The sequence below is a fragment of the Dermochelys coriacea genome, chromosome 2 (assembly GCF_009764565.3).
Source record: "Dermochelys coriacea isolate rDerCor1 chromosome 2, rDerCor1.pri.v4, whole genome shotgun sequence".
NCBI lineage: Eukaryota > Metazoa > Chordata > Testudines > Dermochelyidae > Dermochelys > Dermochelys coriacea.
This window is the reverse complement of record NC_050069.1, coordinates 167,453,793-167,478,411: the sequence shown is the minus strand read 5'-3', so window position 1 is coordinate 167,478,411 and position 24,619 is coordinate 167,453,793. Positions and strand designations below refer to the sequence as shown.

Below are 24,619 nucleotides of genomic sequence, written 5' to 3'. Positions count from 1 at the left end.
TCTGTTTTGAGCCTCAGCTTCTTTTATATTAAGACAAAAGCCAAACACGTAAGGGAACAGTTATGGGAATGTAAATAAACATTCAAGTGGTCTCACAGTTCATGTAAATAAACGTACAAAAATAAATCATTTCATTTCACATTCTATTGAGCTTCTATGAACTGTGAGAATATTTAAATTAGAAATGGACAATGCTGAATTTCAATTTTTTTTTTTCAAACAAAGGGACTTTTTTTCAAAAACAAAAAAATCATTTCCCATTTCCAACTTGCTGTACTTTAAATATCTATGTTGCCTTAACTGTTCACTTCCCTCATTTAAACGGTAATATTCCCTTACACATTCATTTTGGCCAAAGTTTTTAGATAGCATTTTCTTGGGTGCAATGTTCTGTCCACAATTACTTTTGCCTTCAATTTAATAAGTGCAATCATTTAAGTCACTCGTGAGGTGCACCACAGTATTTAATTTTCTGTGGGCAACATTTCTGACATTGATTGGTGGGTTTTTGTTATTCATTGAGCTTATTGTGCCACCATTACTATCTACAGCAACCAGGGCTTAAATTCTCAATGATTATTTCCCAGAAGCCCGGGCCCTCCCCCCATTTGGGGCTCCGTGCTTTAGCCCTGCAGGGGGAAAGGAGCACCAAGGCTCATGGCTTTAGCCCCGGTGCCTCCCATGGGGCTGAAGCCCCAAGCCCCAGCATGTGCTGTGGGGCTGAGGCGCTGGGGATCCAGCTAGTTTGAAAATATTTACTGGAGCTAGGGTTGCCAATGTTCTAATCACACAAAACCGAACACCCTTGCCCTGCCCCCTGCTCCAATCCCTTCACTACCCCTTCCCTTCCCCGAGGCCCCGCCACCCGCTCACGCCATCCCTCCTCCCACCCTCACTTTCACTGGGCTGGGGCAAAGGTTAGGGATGCGGGAAGGGGTGCGGGCTCCAGGAGGGAATTTGGGTGTGGGAGGGGGGCTCAGGGCTGGGGCTTGGGCACAGGAAGGGGTTTGGGGTGCAGGCTCTGGTCGGGTGGCACTTACCTCAGGCAGGTCCCGGAAGCGGCCAGCATGTCCCTGCGGCCCCTAGGCAGAGCTGCCTGTGCCCACAGACGCCACTCCTGCAGCTCCCATTGGCCACGGTTCCCAGCCAATGGGCGCTGCGGAGCCAGAGTTTGGGGTGGGGGCAGCGCATGGAGCCCCTGTGGCCACCCCTGCACATAGGAGTTGGACGTGCTGGCTGCTTCCAGCAGCCATGCGGAGCCTGGGCAGGCAGGGAGCCTGCCTTAGCTCTGCTGTGCCGCCAACGGGACTTTTACCGGCCTGATCAGCGGTTCTGACTGGAGTTGCCAGGGTCCCTTTTCAACCGGGCTTTCCGGTCAAAAACCGGCTGCCTGGCAACCCTAACTGGAGCTCTACTAACAGCACCAGTTCCCAAACTTTATTGGTTCACATACCACCGTCTTACAAATTTCTCCTTTTTGTGCACATTTATTTTAGGCCTAAATAGATAAGTATTTACTGACTTATAGTTTAAAAAAAAAAAAGTTTTGAATTTGGCTGGTGGACAGGTGCCTGAGGAAAATTAGAAGCGAAGGCAGTTTGGCTGGCGGAGTCTGGGTGGGAGGTTTAGAGGACATGAGGTTAAGAGTTGGTTGGGAATCCTTAGGCAAAAATTTTTTTTCCTCAGAAAATGCTGACATGTCAAATCCAAAATATTTAATTGGAATGTACTAGTTTTGGCAAAACTTTCATTGGGAAAGGTTTCTTGGATGGAATTTCTGGTCATAACCAGAGACAGAGAAAGTCCCACTGCAGACTAGTTGAGGGGTCTAGATCTCTAGTCTGCCCGAGTCAGACCAGGGACTTGAACCTAGATCTCCCACATCCCAATAACTAGGTTATTGGCAGTGGGAGTTTTGGGTTTTTGTGAAAAGCTTCAAAAGGTCCCACTTTCATCCTGATTCAGAATGGGCTAATTCTCAAAATCTCAGTTTTGCAAGATAGGAAAACTTGTTTCCCGTTGTGACAGCTCTCAGGGTACATGCTAGGCTGGACATGGCCGTTCAACAGACCCTTCTCCTCATGTATCTCTCCCCATAACATCAGTGAATAGTTGAAGGACATTGAACTAAGGGAAGTGGTCCAAGACTGAAAGGATATCCAGCCTGTAAATTAAGAACTGTGAACTGCCTGCAGCATCTGGTGGTGTGAGAAAGCTGTTTGCTTCAAATCTTTCTGAGCTTGGTAAAGTTCAGGAATTAGATTGTGGTTATTTCTTTAGCGGTACCCAGGTGGCTGGCTGGAACAGCTACGGTCAGCGGCCCACAGCAGGTGGTGGCGCTGGCCCCGGGCACCCCTCCCCACACACACACACACCTCAGCAGTGGCTCCTCCGGATGGTCCCCCCAGCAGTGGTCCCTCATGCCCGTCCAAGATTAGGCATGGGTATTTTTTTGTAAAAGTCACGGACAGGTCACAGGCCGTGAATTTTTGTTTATTGCACCTGACCTGTCCGTGACTTTAACTAAAAATACACATGACTAAATTGTAACCTTACTTATCACTTAACATCTAGTTTTCTCTAGTTAATAAACTTGTTTTATTGTTTTATCTAAACCAATGCATTTTGGTTCAAGTGTTTGGGCAATCTCTACTCAGGTTAACAAAGGCTGGTGCATAATCATTTCCTTTGATGAAATAACAGATTATTAATGAGCTTGCCTTGTTGATTAGTGTGCTGGACAGTACACGACACATATTTCTCAGGGTGCAAGGCTAGGACTAAGCATTTGCTGGTGTCACCCTGTATGTAGTTCACTATTGGCTGGGAAAGCATTCTTGTAACTTTGCTGGGAGTGATTTTACATGCTAATGGCTGTGTGAGAACAGAGCCTGGAAAGGTTGCTTTTTCACTACCAAAGCAGTGTAACAGGAACCCTGGGCTGGAGAGTCCAGCTTGTACCCTGGGGAATGTCACACCCACACAGCTCTACTGAGACCAGATTAAGGATAGGGGTTCTGGCTGGCATTCAAAGAGGTCTGGTGGTGAGTGTGTGTGTAAAATGGTAGAGAGAGGCCTCTGGTGGGCGTGCATAAAAGGGCCAAGGCTTCAGAGGGAATGGGTCAAGAGGTGGGGGAGTCCTGGCTAGAAGTGTGGGGGGGCTTTACTTAGAGCCCTGGCAACTTTAGCTCCCAATTCACCCTAGTTCCAAGGCTTCAGGTTGCCTCAATTCCCTCTGAATCAGAGAGCTCTGCCAGTCCCACTGCAGCCTCTGTCTTCCTAACTCAACTCCTTCATCTAGGTTAAAGGATTCCATGGGCCTCCTACCTGGGGCTGTGCTGTGATTGAAGCAGGCTTCCCCAACCCTCCAGGTTCCAGTTGTATTCCATAGACCTTTCCTTGGTCCTTGACTCACTTCTTCCCCTTTGTTCCAGGGTTGGACACCCTAGTCTCCTTTATGGGACTTTGGTATGACTCAGGCAGGCTTCCCCAGCCCACCAATCTCCCTTCTGGTTTTGGTTCCCATTCCAGGGAGTCGCTCTCCTGTAATTCTCCTCTCCAGGCTGCCTGCCCTCTCTCTCTACCTGGGAGTCACCTAACAGCGAGGATTTATCATGTTAGATGTAGCTATCTGATTAACACCAACCATCCCGCAGCTAGCCTGCTGCTCCCTTGAACACCTGCTTCCTCAAAGAGGCCCTATTTATGGAATAAGGGTTGGCTGGCCCAGGCCCTACTACCTCTTAAAAGGAAATAACCATGTTGTTACAGTGTACCACTTCCAGAAAATTCATGTACCACTATTTGGGAACCTCTGATCTACAGCATATTCAACTGTCCTATGTTATTTTATGCAGTGTAGCTGTAGCTGTGTCGGTCCCAGGATATTAGAGAGAGAAGGTGGGTGAGGTAATATTTCTACTCTGTTTTAGTGACAGTGGGCCAAATTTTGCTGCTGTTTACATCTTGTAACTCTATTACTTTCAGATTTCCCCCTCAGTTACACTCAGTTGATTTCACTGCAGTTGCTGCTTAGACCAGAATTTGGCCTACTGGGTATAATGCCATCTCTAGCTTGCAGGATTACAGGAATCAGTAGTTTCAGAGTAGCAGCCGTGTTAGTCTGTATTCGCAAAAAGAAAAGGAGTACTTGTGGCACCTTAGAAACTAACAAATTTATTAGAGCATAAGCTTTCGTGAGCTACAGCTCACTTCATCGGATATCCGATGAAGTGAGCTGTAGCTCACGAAAGCTTATGCTCTAATAAATTTGTTAGTCTCTAAGGTGCCACAAGGAATCAGTAGAAGATCAACATGTGGCTGTACATTTTTCAAAATTGTAACCAGACCTATGCCCAGAGATGGATGCAAATTCATGAAAAGCCTGTTTATTGTCAGGATTTTTCAGAGTGGTCTGAGAAAAGAGAGAGGGTCCTATGGGAACTATGATTTGCAAGTTAAAACCTCTAAAGAAAATATGGAGTCAAATTCATTGCTGCTGAAAATAGGTGCATTGACTTCAGTAGAGCTGCTACTGCTTAAGGAAGTTGGAAACTCTTAAACTTTTGAAGGTATATATAAAATGGAGAAGGCTGGGTTAACAACAAAAGTAAACAATACAAATTACTTAATTTTTGTTTATTAATGTTGTCAGTAAACCCTGCATGTTTGGTTAATAGGCTTTGGATACAGACTTCAAGTACAAGAGGCTTTCTATCCACACAACATACAACTAAGAGACACCAAGAATCTAAACATTTTCCAAACAAAGTCAAGCCACTCAAGGTATTCTAGTTAGGCACTAACCATCATTTATGTTATTCTAGTGAGATTTTTTTCCCCCTTATCTTCAATTTTTCAACTTTTTTGTTCTCACTTGTGTTTTAGCTCCTGTCCTTGAGCATTTCAACTGTAAGGGTGTCTAGCTGGTTATAGAAGACAAACCGGTGGGATGAGGGAAAAAGTTATATTGATAACACTCACAGAATATGGTACATTTGCAGTTTACAACAAAGAAAAATAACTGATGAACAGAATCTAGTACTAGAAGGCAAGAGGGGAACAGTAGAACTGTTATAATTTTAAAGCAGTCAAGTGTATTACATATTAGCAATAATCAGTGTTTTAAAATATGTTATAATCGGTAATAAAATATATTTGAATCTAATATCACGGTAAGAATGTACATATTGTACTAGCTAAGAAAAATCCAAAAGGTTATTCAAAATTGCCTGATTAATGTTATTTTCCCTCTCATCCAGCAGCTACATTATATCCTGTGGAATCTGGATATTCTGCTAAAGTGCTCTTTCTAGGCTTCATAATCATCATCAATGTTAAACAACATGAATCAACACAGATTGTGTCAGCTTTTGAAGAAAAGGCACAACAGATCTGGGTTCACGCCTTGACCCAGCATTGGTTTCTAGAAGCCATTTCACCCACAAATGGATTTTATAGCTGCATAAGAGTAACACCCTGGTTATGGTGTTTCTTCTAATCACCTAGTTTTCACAAATGATGCTTTTGTTCTTAAATTGATTACATGGCAAAGTATATTTTTTTCAATAAAGTAATGTCAGGACTTCAAGGCAACAATAATACCTTCCTTAACTACCCACCCTTTATCTTCCAAGGAAAAATAGGGTACAGGAAGGTGTGAAAAAAGCCTTCACCTTTTCCTTATGAATTATAACAAGTCACATCACCCCTGTCATTTAGAAACAAGTAAATATGAAATACAGATTTCCGCTTGATGCTAAGTAAGGGGCACTATAAATCTACAGACCTTTAACTTCTTGTTTTAAAAAAAGCAATTGGAGCAAAATCTCTTATTTTTTAAAAATATTTTTACTACATTTAGAATAATTTCCGTTATAAAAATGGCTATACTTTTTCAAAATGATTACTTAGTATTTGGATTAGAGCTGCATGGAAACAACTTTTTGGTTAAAATGTATTTGTTTCTCAATGAAATTTCATTTTGTCAGAAATTTTCTGACCAGGTCTAGTAAAAATTCATGCTCTGTGCAGTGTTTCCTTCCACTATGCTTTTCCCATTCAGTTACTATGAGACAGGTTTTAATTTCAGTTACAGTAGTAAACCCAGGCAACTCCACTGATTTCTGTGGAATTATCTTGGATTTACCCTACCATACCCAACATCAGAATCTGACCTGTCTTGTCCTCCACAGAGCTGTTTATCTACTTACCTCACAAAAATATTGGTCCATCTGGTGGAGGAGCTGTAATTCTTCTCTGGTTACCAAACAAGTGTTTTCTAATGTGAAGCCTGTAAAAATTATTTCAGTATGAGAGACTTATTGGTTAGGTAGCCAGAAGACAAAGCGGCTTCCTTGGTTTTGAGACCAGAATAATGTATTTTTTTAAGTGAACACTTAAGAGGAACAATATGACAGTTAAAATCCTCAGTTTCACTCAATCTATTGATCATCTGTACACAGTGCACCACATTCTGTGCTTACATATACCCTTAAAATTCCACTTGAACTCCACTTAAGTCAGTGAAGTTACTCTGAATTTATAATAATGTAGCCAAGAGCAATGTTTTGCACAGTGGCTCAGTCACCTGTCTGAATGGTGCCTGGTGTTTCAGACTGATTTACCATATCTTCTTTCTCTTTGTTGCATTTGAAATCAGTTTTTTTTAAACATCCAGATCTAGGGAATTCAAGCTCCTTTGATATCCATTTATTCTTTTAGTTTACCCCAGAAACGGCAGTCTGGAATTCATATTCTAAATAAGAGTCTTAATATGATCAGTGGTCCTGGGGCTCATCCCCTGCAATATTTAAGTTTTATAGGATAACATAATGATGGAGTGCTTGAACTGCACATTTCCTTTATTCTGTGGGTTTATCAGAATCATAGGCACATATTTTCAACATGGACCTTGAATTATATTTATGGATTACATTTCTGAAAGTAATATTTCATACTCTGAAGTTACAGTGGATGGAACAAAAACAGACAGTGATTCAACAATAAATCATCTTTGACTAATGTGGGAACAGGAGCAACATTTTACAATCACAATTACAGTGGTATTATGTCTAAGAGGTTTATTACACATTACACCACATAAATTAGCCGCTTTAAAGACCACATAGCATCATGTCACACAACATAGTTTACAGATTTTTCCTCAAGTAAATCATTTCCTCAGAAATGAATTTAGAAATACAGAGGGAATATGGTGATTTCATGGAAAGTGTCAGGTAGTGCACAGATTACGATTACAGATGAAATCCTTACACAGCATTTCAAGATGTATCAATATGAAGTAGACTGATTTTTTTTAATTCATCATAAAATATAATTCAAAGACAGCCCAATCCCCTTTTAATCATTGATAATAATTTATATGATGAACAATGCCTGAGAGAGACCATAGTAATTAATGGTCATCTATGTGGCTTCAAAGCAAATGAATTTTTCAGGCTTACATTGCTGTAAGTATGATATAGATTTAAGTAGGTTAGTCTCAAATATAATTTTTCTGTTTTTAAATATGTGTAAACCTATCTGTTTTCAAGATTTAATTTTTTTTCTTTTAATGAAAGATTGTAAAACATGTATTTGATGTGTTAGAAATCCCAGAACAGTAGCATTGTGCTGGTACATGAGAATATGAGAACAAAACTGACCAGGCTATTTTCATGGTCCAGTCTGGGAAATTACAAACATGTACTCAAATGGTAGAAACGATAGAAAGTAAATTCGTACTTTAATAATTTTGCTGTTCAATATTCTGAGATGTTAACCGTTAATGATTTTTTTAAAAATCATTTCAATGTAAATTAATTTTAATAATCACTCACACTTAAAACATTTCTACCAATTTGTAGGAAATTGTCCCTCAACGTAAAGTCTATCAAACCAACAGAAACATTTAAAGCATGACCACTGTAGGATCATTGGCAGCAGATCCAGCTACAGGGAGAAAATGGGAAGATTGTAGAGGGGATATGTACCCCCAAAGAGCAAAAGAGAGCAGGGAATGGGGTGCCTGGGGAAAGGGCCAAATGATCTCAGTCTGTGCAGATTCTCCTGTTCTCCCTTCCCATCCCATAGGGGATGTAAGGATACATAGAATATACTTCAGCCCAGGAGGGCAGAGTGGGTCCTCCACCCCTGCTTCTTCCCAGAACCCCACCCAGCTAGTTGGACTGAGCAGTGGTTTCTGTATTTAGGTCAATTTTTCATCTAAGTGGAGTGGATTCTTAAATGTTCAAAGAATTACACGGTGGGAACTGGTGGTGTGTGGGGAGGGGAGGTGGGAGTGAGGAAACAGTCTATTCTTTCCTTGCCCTATTAGGGTCAGGAGAACAAACCCCTTTAAATTTAAATACCTATTGGTTTCACTATTTAAAGGTTTGTATTGGTTCCCCTACCTGCCAAAAGGCTGGCACTATATTCCAGTGACATCAGGTCTATAAACATTTTATTATTGAAGTCAAATCCAAATAAAATGTGCATATTCCTTAGTTTAAAAGTGTTTCTGGTACCCTAGTTCTTGCAGCACCTGTTAGGCAGTCAGATGTTACACTGATGTAAGCTATAGAAGTACCTATGTAGGCAAACAGAATTAGCAATATGCAGAACAATGCATTTTAAGAGGATGGCTGCCTCCAAATAACAAACCCTTTTTAAGGGAAGGTAGAGGAATCTACATAAAAAATTGTTACATTAGGAGCTATTAGAGTTCCTCTAATTCCTTTCTTACCACTGGCTCTGCCACCTAGGAAAGCAGATGTCTCCAAGGGCCACTTGCAAAACTACCATGGTAACAAATAGACTTGTAATAGGATAGTGCTCCAACTGTATTATAATAAGGTAATTTGGTCCTGTCTACATAGGCAAGAATAAACAGTGTTAAAACCATTTATAGAACTCTATACTGCCCTAATTTTTACAGGGCCATAATACTGCTTGTTAACATCGCATTGTTAGCACCGCCTGGTTCCATCCATATAACACTAAGTCCAAATCATGGTACAATGCAGTCAGGAGACCATGTTACAACATAATTTGCTGACAGTAATTTTGCTAGCGTAGCTGGGCCATATAATATCAATAGCTACATTCCCCCTCTCATAATTCCCACTCCCACTAAAGAAAATTGATTTTTCTCCATGCTGCCAAATTAACACCCCTCACCCCACCCCCATTCTTCATGGCTGCTGCTTGTCCTGTGCTTTCAGAAGTTCAGTTGCTAGCTTTGAGATGTGCTTCCAGGCAAATTGGATATGGGCAGACTCCACTGTGCGGGAACAAATGGCAAAACGTAGCACAAACTTCTCTCTCAGGTGACATGGAACCAGATGGATCTTCCTGGCATCATTTATGCTTTTAAGAAGTGCCTCATTTAGTTCATTGGAGCCCTGAAATAATTGTAAACAATAAACATGAACTTTAAATGCCGGTTTGTTACCTCTTGGTCCCACCAACCAGCACTGTCTACCTAACTATAATACCAGCACTAATCTCCACCCATTATTTCTTCCCATGTCCCAAATTCCTCAATCCTTTGCCACCAAAAGTTTGTGGGAATACAGTGGGTCATGGGATAATTTTTCAATCATTTTGTGAATCATGGACCCCAAATGGTTGAGAAGCAGTGGTCTAGGGCATTTCTGATGATAGACAACTTTTGTGGGAGAAGGGGTCATCAATATCTGCAACTTTATATAAAAATGTTCATTATTTTAACTGCCTTTCTAATATTTTAAGAGCTAATCAAAGACAATTAGGAAGAAGTTTTGCAATGAAATATTAATATTTGTGAACTAAATCCTACAGTTTTTATTCAAGTACAACTCCCATTGAAGACATGTTTGAATAGAAAGATAGAAAGGACTGGGTGGGGAGGGCAGTTAAGCCAAATTCATGCAAGGCTTAAAGTTAAGGAATGAATTTTGCTTATAATAGCAGAAACCCTAAAAAAAATTCTGCATTGTTAGAGAACTTGTTCCTCCATATAATACCTACCTAATAATGACCTGCAGCTTTGCTACTCAAGTTTGTGGTTTTATAGGAAACATCAGTGGAGGTGGGAGTGTGTGTACATGGTGCTGATGATTTCATGATGATTTGTGAGAGTGGTGGATAAGAGGTATGTTGCAGCGAGGGCCTAGGTGTGTTTGGGGTATTTTGTGTGGAATGGATGTGGCAGTTGGGCCAAGTAATCCAGCATCTGTGTAGTCTTCACACAATGAAATGCAAATTAGCTGTAGAGTAAGGATGGTGATTGAGTTTTCTTTGACATCCCAATGGTCTAGGACTCTTGGCATGGCATAGATACATTACATTGCATACTTTATAGTAGTTGTACACTGCATAGCTGTATTTTGTAAAGTCAAAATGGCTGAGAACTTAAAAGTTGGATAGTAAGAGACAATGTACTCCTGTCATGATTCATCCTGGTAATATTCTAAACATAAAGTCCTCAACCATGCTTTTAGCTGTTTCCATCATGACAAATGACTCTATAGACATTCTAGGCTTCAGAGTAACAAAAAACAGGTGACAATGCTGGAATCTTATTATACAGATTATTTTATCTGGCATTAGAGTTTTTTAGAAATATGAATAAAGTAATTCTCCCCACTGTCAGGTAGATTGTATCCCCTTTCCATAGATGGGGAAACTGAGGCAGGGAGGTTAAAATGACTTGCTGAAGGTCACAGAAGGAATCTCTCATGCATGAATCATTAGATTATGCTTCCTTCCATTGCAGTGGCACCTTGAAATGTCTGCTGTATTCTCCATTGCTGAGTGGTAGGATTTTATTTTTAAGAGTGACCAGTGTGGTGCCAGTCCCAACTCCTAATGTTCCAAGCAGTGCTTTTGAGAGGCCTGAACCCCCACTTGGACCCAGCTAGAATCATATGAGTCATTCTTCCAGGCAAACATTTGAAAGGACCATGTTTATCAGTTAAGGTTTGGGACTGAAACAGATTTTTCCAAAGAAAAATAAATTATTTTAAATTAATCTTTTAAAAAAAACATGCACAAACTATCCAAAGGGACCCATTCCTGGTTGTTTTTACTGTATTAGCACTGCAGGATAAGACTAAAAGTGCATACTTTTCTAAGTCTTTTTATTATGCCCTTCTAGGGGAATGTACCCAACTCTTATATCAGCAGGCTTGGAGTTACACCTTGAGCCTTGCGGACTAGTTTGCAGTATTTTTTCAGGGTAGCCTTTGTTGACCTCAAGTGTTGGCAGTTGTTTTGCACAGATATGTCTGAGGTTATGCAGCAACTCCTCAGTTGCTTCTGTCATGCTGCCTGGTAAGTAGGTGAAAAGGGTTTACATGGGAGGCATAGATTGCTGGTGTCAGAACACAGGCAATTCAGAAATGAACTGAATCAACCTGTAAAGCTTGCAGGGACAGATTTGCAATAGCGCCTAAAGCATTTAGGAACACAAGTCCAGTGGGACCTGTGATCCTAACTCCCTTACGTGCTTTTGAAAACCTCCCCTTTAGAATACATGCTATTGTTCTTTCAGTACTATACACAGTGGCAAGCCTAACTAATTTTGCCCTTTTGGGGAAAAAAAAAAACATACGGAAGGTAATTGACAGTTTCCCTACTGTCACAAGTGGGAAATGTCTTCTTCCACACACCCTTTGATCATGTTATAATAGAGATGATCCCAAATCAAAATGCTATATGCAATTTACCCTGTACTTTGAGGAAGTTTGACTCCTGGCAGGCAGGCCCTTATCTCTGCAGAAAATCATGATGAAACTTGAACTGTGCTCTCACTACTGTTCACCATGACAACGAATCACACACTCAATTTTTTGTTGGTGAGCTTTCTGTCCTGGGCACATTGATTGTGACAGTGAAATATACATCTCCTTGTTCTGGATGATAATACATCATAAAATCGATGATCCTTTCCCTCTATATTAAACATGTCATTCAACAGCACAGCATTAGCATTTAGGTCTCAGTTACTGCTCTCTCAAAAAATAGCTGTGCACATCTTTTTTCTCTTATATTCCCACAGAAGCTCTTAGGGGTTGCTTTGACACTCTGGTGTCACATCAAATTGAAGTTAGTGAGGACTGGTCCCCTCCCAGAGCTTTGGGAGGCAAGTAGCCAGCACTGATCGAGCATGTCAGTTTTAATAAGACATTGTTCTTCCTGCCCTCAGAGAAATTGACCAACTTTTCTCATATTCATCTGCAGTCATGACAAGGGAACCAAAAATTAACCCATTGATACATTAGCCCCCAGATTTTTCCTTTGGCCTTTGGAGAGCGATCTACCACATGATACCTAGGCATCATTAGTGCATCTGTTCAATAGTGTGAAAGGAAAAAAAGCAGAGATTTAAGAGTTTTAATTAAGCAAGACAATGAAAAAAGTTTAATCAAAAACAAAAGGGAAAAAATTAACCTTTTCACTATCTCTAGATATTGCATCAAGTTTTCTTTCTCGGAATGCGGCATTATCACTCCAATCCCCCATCACAAACAATACAGAAGAGCTGTGGGTACATTAGATCTAAAGGGAATTTTACTGGGAATTTGATAAACATAAAACTTGATTTTGAAAGAGTGATTCAGAAAGTGAGTAAAGCCACAGAGACAATGGTGAGCAGCCCTTCATGCAAACATTTGTGCAAAAGTGGTAAAATCCAAAAAGGAAGAGGGCTTGAAGGCCTTGCTGCCTCCAGGTTGCTAAAGAATCTAGCATTGCTCTAGCCAAGTCTTTATTCTGAAAAGCGCCCAAGACACCCAGCATCTGCCCACTATTTCATAATTGTCCATTATGAGGGTCTTACACCTTCCTTTGAGGCACCAGAGACAGAAGACTGGACTTAAATGGACCATTGGTCTGATCAAATGTGACAATTCATGTGTTGACATGCTCCATTTCACCAGGAATGCTCCTTGAAAGTACAGATAGAGCACTTAACAGCTGTCACCGGACCTACAAAATTCTCTGCGTCTGCTTATTCCATGTGAGAAAATAGGTCTAAAAAATATTTTTCATGTCAGCAATAACTTCCACAAGCCCTATGCCGCAAAACCTTCCATCAAGCTTGTCAAGGTTCCTTCCCCATTCTGAACTCTAGGGTACAGATGTGGGGACTTGCATGAAAAACTCCCTAAGCTTATTTTTACCAGTTTAGGTTAAAACTTCCCCAAGGTACAAACTATTTTACCTTTTGTCCCTGGACTTCATTGCTGCCACCACCAAGCGTCTAACAAATATAACAGGGAAAGAGCCCACTTGGAAACTTCTTTCCCCCCAAAATCCTCCCAAACCCTAAACCCCCTTTCCTGGGGAAGGCTTGATAAAAAATCCTCACCAATTTGCATAGGTGAACTCAGACCCAAACCCTTGGATCTTAAGAACAATGAAAAAGCAATCAAGTTCTTAAAAGAAGAATTTTAATTGAAGAAAAAGTAAAAGAATCACCTCTGTAAAATCAGGATGGTAAATACCTTACAGGGTAATCAGATTCAAAAATAGAGAATCCCTCTAGGCAAAACCTTAAGTTACAAAAAGACACAAAAACAGGAATATACATTCCATTCAGCACAACTTATTTTATCAGCCATTTAAACAAAACAGAATCTAACGCATATCTAACTAGATTGCTTACTGACTTTTTACAGAAGTTCTGACCTGCATTTTGCTCTGGTCCCAGAAAAAAAAACACACAGACAGCAAGAATCTTTTGTTTCTGCCCCCTCCAGCTTTGAAATTATCTTGTCTCCTCATTGGTCATTTTCGTCAGGTGCCAGTGAGGTTGTCTTGGCTTCTTAACCCTTTACAGGTGAAAGGGTTTTTCCTCTGGCCAGGAGGGATTTAAAGGTATTTACCCTTCCCTTTATATTTATGACAGAGCTATTGAAAAACTTATTAGGAAGAAAAAATATTCAGAACTGTTAACAGGCCTTTGCTAATTAGAAAAACTCCTGAATATCCTTTTTTATTGACAGCACAGGCACAAAAGAAACTACTTTACTACCCTAGCTCAGTTCAGCTGAAACCTTCATTGTTAGGCATTCATCTTGATTCCTCAACCAGTTGCATCAAACCCCAGGTAACTGGGACAATTGAACAACCAAGAAAGGAACGTCTGAAAAACAACATCATGCCATCAAAAGAAGCTGGACTTGCTTGTTAGTCTTAAGAAAAGTTAAAAGCCACATTGAGGTGTTTTTAACAAGGAATCTCTGTGTTGTTCATATTCAATGTTCCAGTTCAGCCCATTAAGGTGCCAGTTCCAGCTCCATAATTAGTTAACACTGAATTGAGTTTTGCACTTGAAGGGATGCAGCCTTTTTTATGATGTATGAAGAATACTGAGTGTTCAGCATTTGCTCTGTACAGCAGATGTACAGCATTTACTCTGAGTACAGAATGAATGTTGAATGTTGAATGTTTATAAGTAAATCTGTTAATTGGTTTATGAATAATAATTTAAATTAGACCCTTTAAGAAACTTAGCACTCAGACTTTTTTTTGTTCTGAACGATATTAACAGAACAATGCAGACTCTTTAAACTTTACATATAGTTAAAATTCACTGTGCATGGGCTACATTTGGATAAATTAGGTTGTAATTAAGCTAAGTTATTAACTATTGTTGTCGCTAATTATAATTATATAGGGTACAAACAGATTCTGGTCAACAGCTCTAGTTACTATGATGTCAGAGTTAACAGCAAATCATCAGCCTTCCTCCACATCTAATTTCCATGCTACAATTCTGTTGGTATTAATGAATCAGTGGAATGAGAGAGATTGGACTCATGCATCAAGAGTTCTCATTGGTAGATAAATTGTCCCCAGCTGTCCTTGCTCCTTAAAGATTCCAGGGTTCCATGCTGGCTTACTATATCTGTGCTTGAAAGGCTGACAATGGCACTGCTGTCTCCACTTCACTGTTCACTAGCACTGAGGTAGTATTGTCTCCCTAACACAGCCCCCTTCCCCACCCCAGAACCCCTGCTTCCCTCTGCTCAACCGCCTCACATTCTCCTCCGGATTCCCTAACAGCCCCACTTACTTCCATGTTGTGGCCACTTCCTGCCTCTTCTTGGCTCTCCACAGTACTGCTTTATGGTGTCTGGAGAGTGGACTACGTATGAGGGGGAGAGGGAAACAGACATGCACATGGCCCTGGGCAAAATTACGGCTGTATGTGGGGATGAGGATTGCATTACAGAGATTGGTGCTATGCAAACAGGAGGGCCCATGGTGGGACATAAGGTGTGAGGAAGGAGACCAGTCCCCGAGAGATGCCTCTGATTTAATGGACTGCCCCGTAGTACTGGTATGGTACTCAGAGGAGCCAAAAGAGAAGAGAAGTCTTTCAAGTGTGGATGTCTTGACACTAGCTCCCCACCCCAGGCCTCTGCCCATGCTCAACTCTGTTCTCCTCAACACAGGACTCCCCTGCCTATTTCCCACCTATCTCTCATGTCTCATGCATGTCTCCCTGGTTGTCTTCCCTCTACCCTTGACATTGCCATTGGATCGCCCTGTATCCCCTTATTCTCACATTCACACCCTGACACTTTCCCCTACTCTAAACACCACCACAGAACCCTCTTCTCTCAGTAATATTACTCTATGCTATCAACCACATCTTGTCCCACTGTGATCCAGTCCGCCTCCGGGATTTTATAGATAGTATTAACTTTTTTTTTGTAAATGTGGCTATCTTTTTCTTTCAAATATAATAGTAAAATTCTGCTTTCATATTCTGGAATGTTATTTGCCAAATTAAATTATATATTTAAAGGTTTTTTAAAAGATATCCTGAATCCTGAATAACTAAGCCAATTGCAAATTAAGGGCCAGATTCACCAATTGATCTTGAGTCATATGTGACGATCTGGTGATGGAAGGCAACTATAAGCCTAATTTAACAGGTTAATGCACGCTCGTTGCTTTCTACTGCTCCAGAATTACCCAGAGCATACTGATGAATCTGGCTCTAAAAGTTTAAAAAAAAAAAAAGATTTATTGATGATGGTTCTCATCTTCAGATTATAAGAAATAACATATGGTAACTTTCTTGGGTTTCTGGTTTATTGTTTATGATTGACATTTTAATAATTAAAAACACCCACACTAAAAGAAGTTCCCAGAATACACCTGTCCTCCACATATTAAGATGGCACTAAGGTTAACAGTGCATTCAATAATTTAAGATTAAAACAAAACACGGGATGTTGTAATTCTCCCCAAAACAAGTATTATAAATTCAGAGTTAAGCTTAAACTGAAAAGAAATCCTATCATATTCAGGTATGGGAAAACACAGTTTCGGCACCCAAACAATCTTAACTAGGCTCTATAATGACACTATGAACAAACATTGGTTTTAAAAACCAGTTTAATCTACATCCTAAAATGCATTGATCATATGGCTATTACATAGTGTCAATACAGGGCAGTGTTATGGTTCTCCAGGTGCCTTTTCACTGTATATTTTCATACCATAACATGCTAGGATTTCTTTAAATTTAATCTTATGCTAAAAAAGAGAATCTGGCTCAAGACTGCTTCTTTGATCCTCTTTAGTTTGTGTCATGTATCAAGAGTTTTCTACAATTTAAAATAAATAAATAGGTTAGCTATAACAATATGTAATCCAATGCAATATATTCTATCAATACCTTCAAAAAACAAGAGGGAACATTAGAAGCCATTGCTATTTTACCTTTAGTCGGAAGCACACCAGTCCCAGTGTGACCTCAGCAGAGATCTCAAATCGTTTATCCTGAAGTACCAAGTTTTCAAATTCATGTGACAGTTTTACATGCTAGAGAGAGAAAGAGAGCAAAGTCTATATTGTATCAATCAGATTGGCAAATGTTATCTTTTGATTAATCTGTTTACACATTCTGCCCCCAACCCTTTACAAAAACTTCTAAGAAGCCACATACTAATACTCTGTCTATTCATAAAAACAACAAGGAGTCTGGTGGAATCTTAAAGACTAACAGATTTATTAGGGCATAAGCTTTCGTGGGTAAAACACCACTTCTTCAGATGCAGTGTTTTACCCACGAAAGCTTATGCCCTAATAAATCTGTTAGTCTTTAAGGTGCCACCAGACTCCTGTGTTTCTGTGGATACAGACTAACACGGCTACCCCCTGATACTTGTCTATTCATATTAACTTAAAGTTTGTTCATAACTTTTAGAGACTTTATAGGTCAGAGATCTTTCTACTTGTCTGGCACTTCTGCCACACTGTATCTATTAAGGCATTTCTAATGTGCTTGTCACCGTAGTAAAATATCATTCCAATTTATGGTGTCATATTAATAATAAATAGTAATTCCAAGTAATAACTTTTTCCACCTCCAGTGCGGCCAAGTACATTGTGTGTGTGTGTGTGTGTGTGTGTGTGTGTGTGTGTGTGTGTGTGTAAAGAAGTTGCTGTTTATTTTAGAAATCAGACATATCAAGAAAAATACCAGTATGTAGATTAGCAATGATCTGGGAAGTCTTAACATCCAAGCAATGTCTTAACATTTATTTCCTCTCACATTACACACACAGATACACTTCAAAAATTTGTATTAAGGTTGCAAACTGAAAACACACAGAATTCAGGAAATGACAAAATTAATGTTCTTAGAGCAACTCCACCACTGATATTATGCATGCTCTATATATGAAAGTATATATTTAGCAGCCTAAGGAGCAGAGGTTAAGTAAGGGATAGTTAGGATGACCAGATAGCAACTGTGAAAAAACAGGACAGGAGGTGGGGGGTAATAGGCACCTATATAAGAAAAAGTCCCCCCAAATGGGACTGTCCCTATACAAACAGGACATCTGGTCACCCTAGGGATAGTAGGTGGAAGCATAGCTCCCTCTTGGCCTTCCCATCTTTCCAGTTCATCCCTCAAGTGAGGAATCATCAGGTATGGGAATCTGAAGGAAGTGCTTGGAACCTCATTTAGGGAGTTATATGAACTCCTAGTTTTTCTGCCAGTAGGTGGAGCAGCAGCAGCATTTGACAGTAAAAGAATAGGTGTCCTGGTTCTGCCTGTTCTACTCAAAGAGCGGTTCCCTCATCCAATTCCCCCTTTCATCCCACTGTAATCAATGGACCTACAGGTGCTCAGCTCCTTTGAAAATCAAACCATTGGAGTTACAATTTTTTTGCACACCATGACTACTCCTCACTGAGAATGGTTCGGCACATGTGGAGGAATTGGTTTCAAAGTGCTATATTTTTTTTTTAAGTATCCATTCCACAAAATAATCATGTGTATTTTTGCCTTCCACCCTTTGTTTTTCAAAGTTCAAGGAAAATATCAAACAAAAACATTGCTCTGGGCTGAAGTTAAACGTGGAATGTTTCAACTCATAAGGAGATTTTCCAAAAGTCATAAACCAGTAAAACCAGAAATTATAGTGAAAGACATCTTGCAATCTTAATTATAGCTTTCTGATGTTTGTTTCTTAATATAGAAAAACCTTGTCTAATTTAGAACTTTCAGATTATGCACACTGATAATCTATAGAATCAGCTGTTCTTATTGCTGTTGCTACTTCCTCCCCACTGTTTATTACATTCATTTGTTCCATCATGGCTTAAATTAGACTGGATGCTGTTCTGACCACGAATCAAGTCTTGTAAAACAGTAAGACCCCAATCTTGTCTGAGGCATATGGGTACAACCAAATATAAAAAATAATGGGTTCATGACTGTGAAAGATATAAGTAATATATAAATATATGTACATTATATCTTGTATGGTAATATAAATTCTGTACCCTGATATAACCATATATTCTATGTCTGTAGCCAAAATTACACCCTATAAACTCCTTAGAATAGGGTGTACATCAGGGCACATGGGCCCTGTACATATATACTACACAACACTCCTCTTGACTTTAATGGGGACAGAATTTCACCTGTTCTGTGTTGTATGTACTTTAGTTAGGTGTGATATAATTAAATGTAGAGGGCAAAATCTTGAAACCTTTACTTTTTTACTCTGTCCTTGGACAAAGTTCTCACTGAACACAATAGGCGTTTTGTCTAAGTAAGAACTGAAGAAAAACTTAGTAAAGTGTTCTGGATTTAGCTCATTGCAAGTAGTTTGTACAGAAAACCCCAAATAGTTATTATACATTTTTCTGGATGACATCTCTGTGCGGTTTTGCACTAAAGTGTTTGCTAGACAATAAAAATAAAATCTCTCAAAGAAAATAAGCAGAAATCAAAACAAAATCAAAATGCTTGAAGTTGTTGCATTCCTGAATGGATATTATGGAAGTAATAAGAAAAGTTGCAGTACAATTGTGTTTAACCAAGGGAGAACTTTAATAACAGCAGTAATCAGTAAAGACATTGGGGGGCGCCAAGTGCTTTGGGTTTTACACAATGGAAAAGGAGAGACTACTGTTTATTTCCCAAAAGTTTCAGCATGCTATACAATTAAGTTAAGCACAGCTGCCAAAGGCTGGCATTGCTGAACCAGGAGAATTGCTCATGATTGCTTTCACATAGCATCTCAATCCTATGAGCAATATATGAAAATTGTGAGAATGAAGCCCTGTCTGTTGAACTGAGGGCACACTCACCAGGGAGGGAAGATCACATACTGTTCTTAAAAAGAAAAGGAGTACTTGTGGCACCTTAGAGACTAACAAATTTATTTGAGCATAAGCTTTCGTGAGCTACAGCTCACTTCATCGGATGCATTGGGTGGAAAAAATTTTTTCCACCCAATGCATCCGATGAAGTGAGCTGAAGCTCACGAAAGCTTATGCTCAAATAAATTTGTTAGTCTCTAAGGTGCCACAAGTACTCCTTTTCTTTTTGCGAATACAGACTAACACGACTGCTACTCTGAAACCTGTCATACTGTTCTTAGATTCCTGCTATGCTGAGATACAAATGCAGTAATTATTGAAGGAGAGAAATGCCTTAGCTCCAAATTTCCTCCATTTTGAAGCCTTAGTCCTACCATGCTCCTAACATTATTTTAATGAAGGTTTTAAAATTTGATTTCATGTTTTAAATACAATAAACCCTGTAGTTGTTACTGTTTATGGTACTGTTCTTCCACTGAGATTGTACGGTTCCTTTAGAGCATAGGTTCTCAGACTGTGGTGCATGGGCCACATAATTGTGATCTGAAGAGCCCTTGCTGCTAGCTGGCTGGCCTACCTCTTGATACAGATTGTCTTTTCATTTCAAGCTGCTAAATTTCCTTAAAAGCAGCTACAAATATTTCCCTAACATTTTCCAACCAAGCAACTGCTGTCCTTACCAGGGATATGGAAGTGGCATGTTCTGTGACTGTAAAAAAAAAAATGGGGGCTGGTCCATGCGATTGTGAATGGGAGAAGAGGTGGTCTGTGTCATTGTGAATGGACACAGTGAAGGGAGACAGTTTATGAGATCATGAATGGGAGAGAGGTAGGCTCGTGGGACACTCTCTTTATTAAGATTTTGTCCACACAGTTTAAATTTGAAAACCCCTGCTGTAAAGGCATTTGAACACTGTATGTTAGTTTCATCTGCAAACCCTTCAAAAGCTGATATGGTTTAGCATATTAATGGGAGATTGCCTGAAGTGTTACAGTCACAGTAATACTTGTGTACACACACTTACATAGCATCTCTTGTATACATGCTCATCTCTTCCTAGCCTCCTGCAATTTTCTCCTCTCTGCCTTCTCTGAATATAATCTTGCAGCCTTCCCAGACCATCCAAAATATTACTACCAAAATCACCCTTCTCTCCTGTCATTTGGACCAGGTCACTTCCCACTTCAGATACTATCACTGGTATTGTCTTCCTGTTCAAATTCTGTACAATTCTGCCCTCTCTTTTGTCTGTGTTTTTCACAAGCCACCGCCTGTCTACTGCTGCTTCCCCCATTCTCAGCTTGAGGCCACTTTCTTCAGTCTCCCCTCTATGCTTGCAATGGTCTCCCTTTTGTCCCCAAAACAACAACCCTCTTTTTCATTAAAATCCCTCCTTAAACACCCCCCTTCCTGTGAAGCCTTTCAATGAAAATTCATTTAATAAAAAAAAATGGCACTATGAGATTACACTTTCATCAGTCATCTGTGGTGCGATTTTGGCTAGGAGTCCATACATGAACTAGAAGCCCTGGAACCATGCAGGGACTAATTTCCCAGGCTGGTTTATGAAGCACTATCTTGCAAGCTCTGATGTAATGGGTATGCTGGGGCCGGGCTGAAGACAACAAGGGGTGGGGGGCATAGCACTACAGAGTGTTTCATGGTGGTGCAGCTGCTCATTGGTAGGTCAGGTTGAGCTGCCTGACTTTGGCAGCCCTCCAAAGGCTGAGTGGACCCTCTGGAATCAAGAAAACACAAAAGGTGTTTTACCCACTATCCCCTCCTGCCCTCATATACTCTCCTTTTTTTGGGCTGTGAGGTTTGCATTCACCTCTGTGAAGGGCAGCACTCAATCACACCCCAATGCAGTATTTGTCCTGGTTGTCCAATTTCAGTTGTAAATTTTTGGAGCAAGGACTGTTTTTTCTTCTGAACTGGAATTTGGGCAGGATACCAAGGTTAAACCCTTAATTTTGTGCAGAAAAAATGCCACGAGATCGTTAACAAATGGTTTTATCACTCATGCAAAAGATGGCGTTTCCAAAAAGCACAGTGACCCATAAAAGCATGCTCAGGCCAGGGTTCAGTACTGGGAAGGATGCCATCTACTGAATCACCAATAACACTTTACATAGCACATGAGGTTTCCCTCTGAGTTCTCAGATCTAATTACTGACCCAGCCCAAGCCTGCTTAGCTTATGAAAATATGACTGGAAAGATCACCACTTGAGGTGACATAGCTGCAGACAGAGAAGAGCAATCTACTCTCTATGCCCTTTCAGCTAGTCCTTAAGCTCTGCTGATAGTTTTAAGCAGAATTCAGTGTCCAATATTGGTGAAGCACAGAAGAATTGTTTATTGCAAAAAGTATGTTCGGTCCAATTTCTTTTGAAGCTATTGGGGATGTATTTGAACAAATGAACCAGAACATCCAGGGGATCATAGGTAAAAAAATGACTTTTAAAAATATACTTATGGAATGGATATTACAGACAGGACAGAAAGCTAAGTTTCTCTACTGGCTCATAACCCTTTTACATGACTTACAGCAACAAAGTACTAGCTTACTCTCAAGTGGGTTAAAAATGGATTCATTTCTGCTTTGAGTCTCACATTTCAATTGATTACTGGGCAATCCTGAGTGCTCTTATTCATTCTCCCATGCTATTTGCTGTTGCCCTCCTGGTGTCCTCTCCACATCTTGAAATTTACTTCCAAAACACACAATTTTCTCCCCAAAAAATTCTTGGCAGTGATTTCCCCCTCGCCCCAATACACCCTCTTTAAACTCTTTACTTTGCAGTGTGTTGATATTCCATTTTGTAAATGATGAGGAGTATAAACGGAAAGGTTTTAGAAACAAAAAATGATGCTATAATTAAACCAAAGTCACCCATGCTCCTATCCCAGGAATATTTTGTTCCTTCGCTGCCTGTCTCAACACAAGCACATGCCAGATTGCAGTGGTTATCCATTTAGTCAGATACAGACTTTGAAAGCTGCAAACACAGCAACCATCTTTAATTTTTTAAAAAAATACTTTTTTTCTTAAAAAAATAAAACTATTTGGAACTATGGGAGATGGAAGACAGAAAAAAGATCTGTTTGTGAACAGCCAGTTTCAGGTATATTTTAAGACCAATTTTTTTTTTTTTTTTTCCCCAAAAGAGGCTCATCTCATCTCTTCTAATCACAGTGCAAAAAATGGTAGATTATGGCCTTTTCCCCTGCTACAACTTGTCAGAAATTGTCATCTCTCAAAATTCCAAACTTTTGGGCTAAATCCCAGCTGCACAAGTGGAATCGGAGTAAAAGAGCTTTTCCTGTGGGCACTGGATGAAATTTTGCCTAACTGGCTTAGGACCTTATGATTTAGGAATTAGCAAGGCGATTTGTGTAGTAGCAGGGAAGAAATGGGATCCTACTTCCCAAACCTACAAGTAAGGCCAAACCCAGCTGCAAATGCAACTACAGAGAATGAATAGGTGTAGCAGACATGCTTGCTGCAACTCATCTTTGAGTGTCCACTGAGCTGTGTAGATCCATGTGGTGCACTGATCCCAAACAAGTTCATTCCCCTCTCCACATTCCAACTTAAAGAGCTGCCACAAAGTTCTACTCCATGGTTTGGATTCCCTTTGCATGGCCTCTTTGCTGATTGCTCACCAATGCAGCAGAAACAGAGCATTCCCACTGTGTTTGAGGCCTTGAGTGGCCACACAGCGTATGTCTACACTGCAAAGAAAATCCCAGGGCACTGAGTCTCAGAGCCCGGGTCAACTGACTCCGGCTCATGGGGCTCAGGCAGCAGGGTTCAAAATAGCAATATAGACATTCCCATTCAGGCTGGAGCCTAGACTCTGAAACCCTCCCCCTTTGCCGGGTTTCCGAGGCCTGGCTCCACCCCATGCAGGAAGGTCTACACTGCTAATTTTAGCCGCGCAGCCAGAGCTCCAGGTGTGAAATTGACCCAGGCACAGACTCGGCATTGCAAGTTTTTCTTTGCACAGAGGACAGACCTACTCACAGAGAACTGCAGTATTTATTCATGTCTTGTTTCATTGCACTATGTGACCAAGTGTAGCAAACACAAAAGCTAGTTCTTGTCTCTTTAAATGCTGATTGAGAAATAGTTCTGGCAACTTTAGGGATCCTCCTGTGGCACAAATCAAATGAAACACCAAGTGTAACCCACGAGCTAGTACTGGCTGTTCTTTTTAGAAGGGTTGCCTTGACCAGCACTGGAAGTATGAAAACTATTATTTTTGAGATGTTACCGTATGTTTAAATGGAAAGAACTTCCCAAGGCCTGGAATTATACAAATCCTTAAAGACTGATGAGGGGTGGGAAAGTGAGATTAAACTTCAAGAGTTTTTTCATTTGGGAAACTGTTTACAACTTTGCAGTATAATCCATTACCAGAGTTTATAACATTCCTTATTAATACAACCACCAAAAGAAAATTCACCACAGTATTTTCGGGAATAAAGAATGTTTTTTGGAAAGAGGAGGGGAGGGAAATGGGGAAAGGAGGTATGGAACACATTACAACTGCTGTTGGTGAGCACTGGTACAGTTTGTAACAATACAGCAATGTTTACAATCTCACAGAAGGCAGCCAATCTAAACGACCAGTCCTATCATCTAGATTACTAAACAACAAAAGCTCAATCAGTCCTTGCCCTTGCAGTTCCACTGAGCGAAACAAAGGAGATTTTTTTTTAGAGAAGCAATGAAACCCAGATTTCAGAGTAGCAGCCGTGTTAGTCTGTATTCGCAAAAAGAAAAGGAGTACTTGTGGCACCTTAGAGACTAAAATTTATTTGAGCATAAGCTTTCATGAGCTACAGCTCACTTCATCGGATGCATCCGATGAAGTGAGCTGTAGCTCACAAAAGCTTATGCTCAAATAAATTTGTTAGTCTCTAAGGTGCCACAAGTACTCCTTTTAATGAAACCCAGAGAATGTGATGAGCCATCATTCATT

The 24,619-nt window shown here is 40.2% G+C and overlaps 1 protein-coding gene across 3 annotated transcripts in view; it reads right to left on the bottom strand.

Moving 5' to 3' along the window:
* Window positions 1-4,623: 4,623 nt before the first annotated feature.
* Window positions 4,624-24,619, bottom strand: part of DDC (dopa decarboxylase) — a 113,989-nt gene continuing 93,993 nt past the window's right edge. For all 3 annotated transcript variants that reach the window (XM_043508634.1, XM_043508635.1, XM_038392382.2), the window contains exons 14-15: window positions 16,726-16,827; window positions 4,624-9,404 (exon numbers count right to left, since the gene is read on the bottom strand). In XM_043508634.1, the coding sequence (XP_043364569.1) occupies window positions 9,195-9,404; window positions 16,726-16,827 (312 nt within the window). In that variant the 3' untranslated portion in view covers window positions 4,624-9,194. The remainder of the gene's footprint in view (window positions 9,405-16,725; window positions 16,828-24,619) is intronic.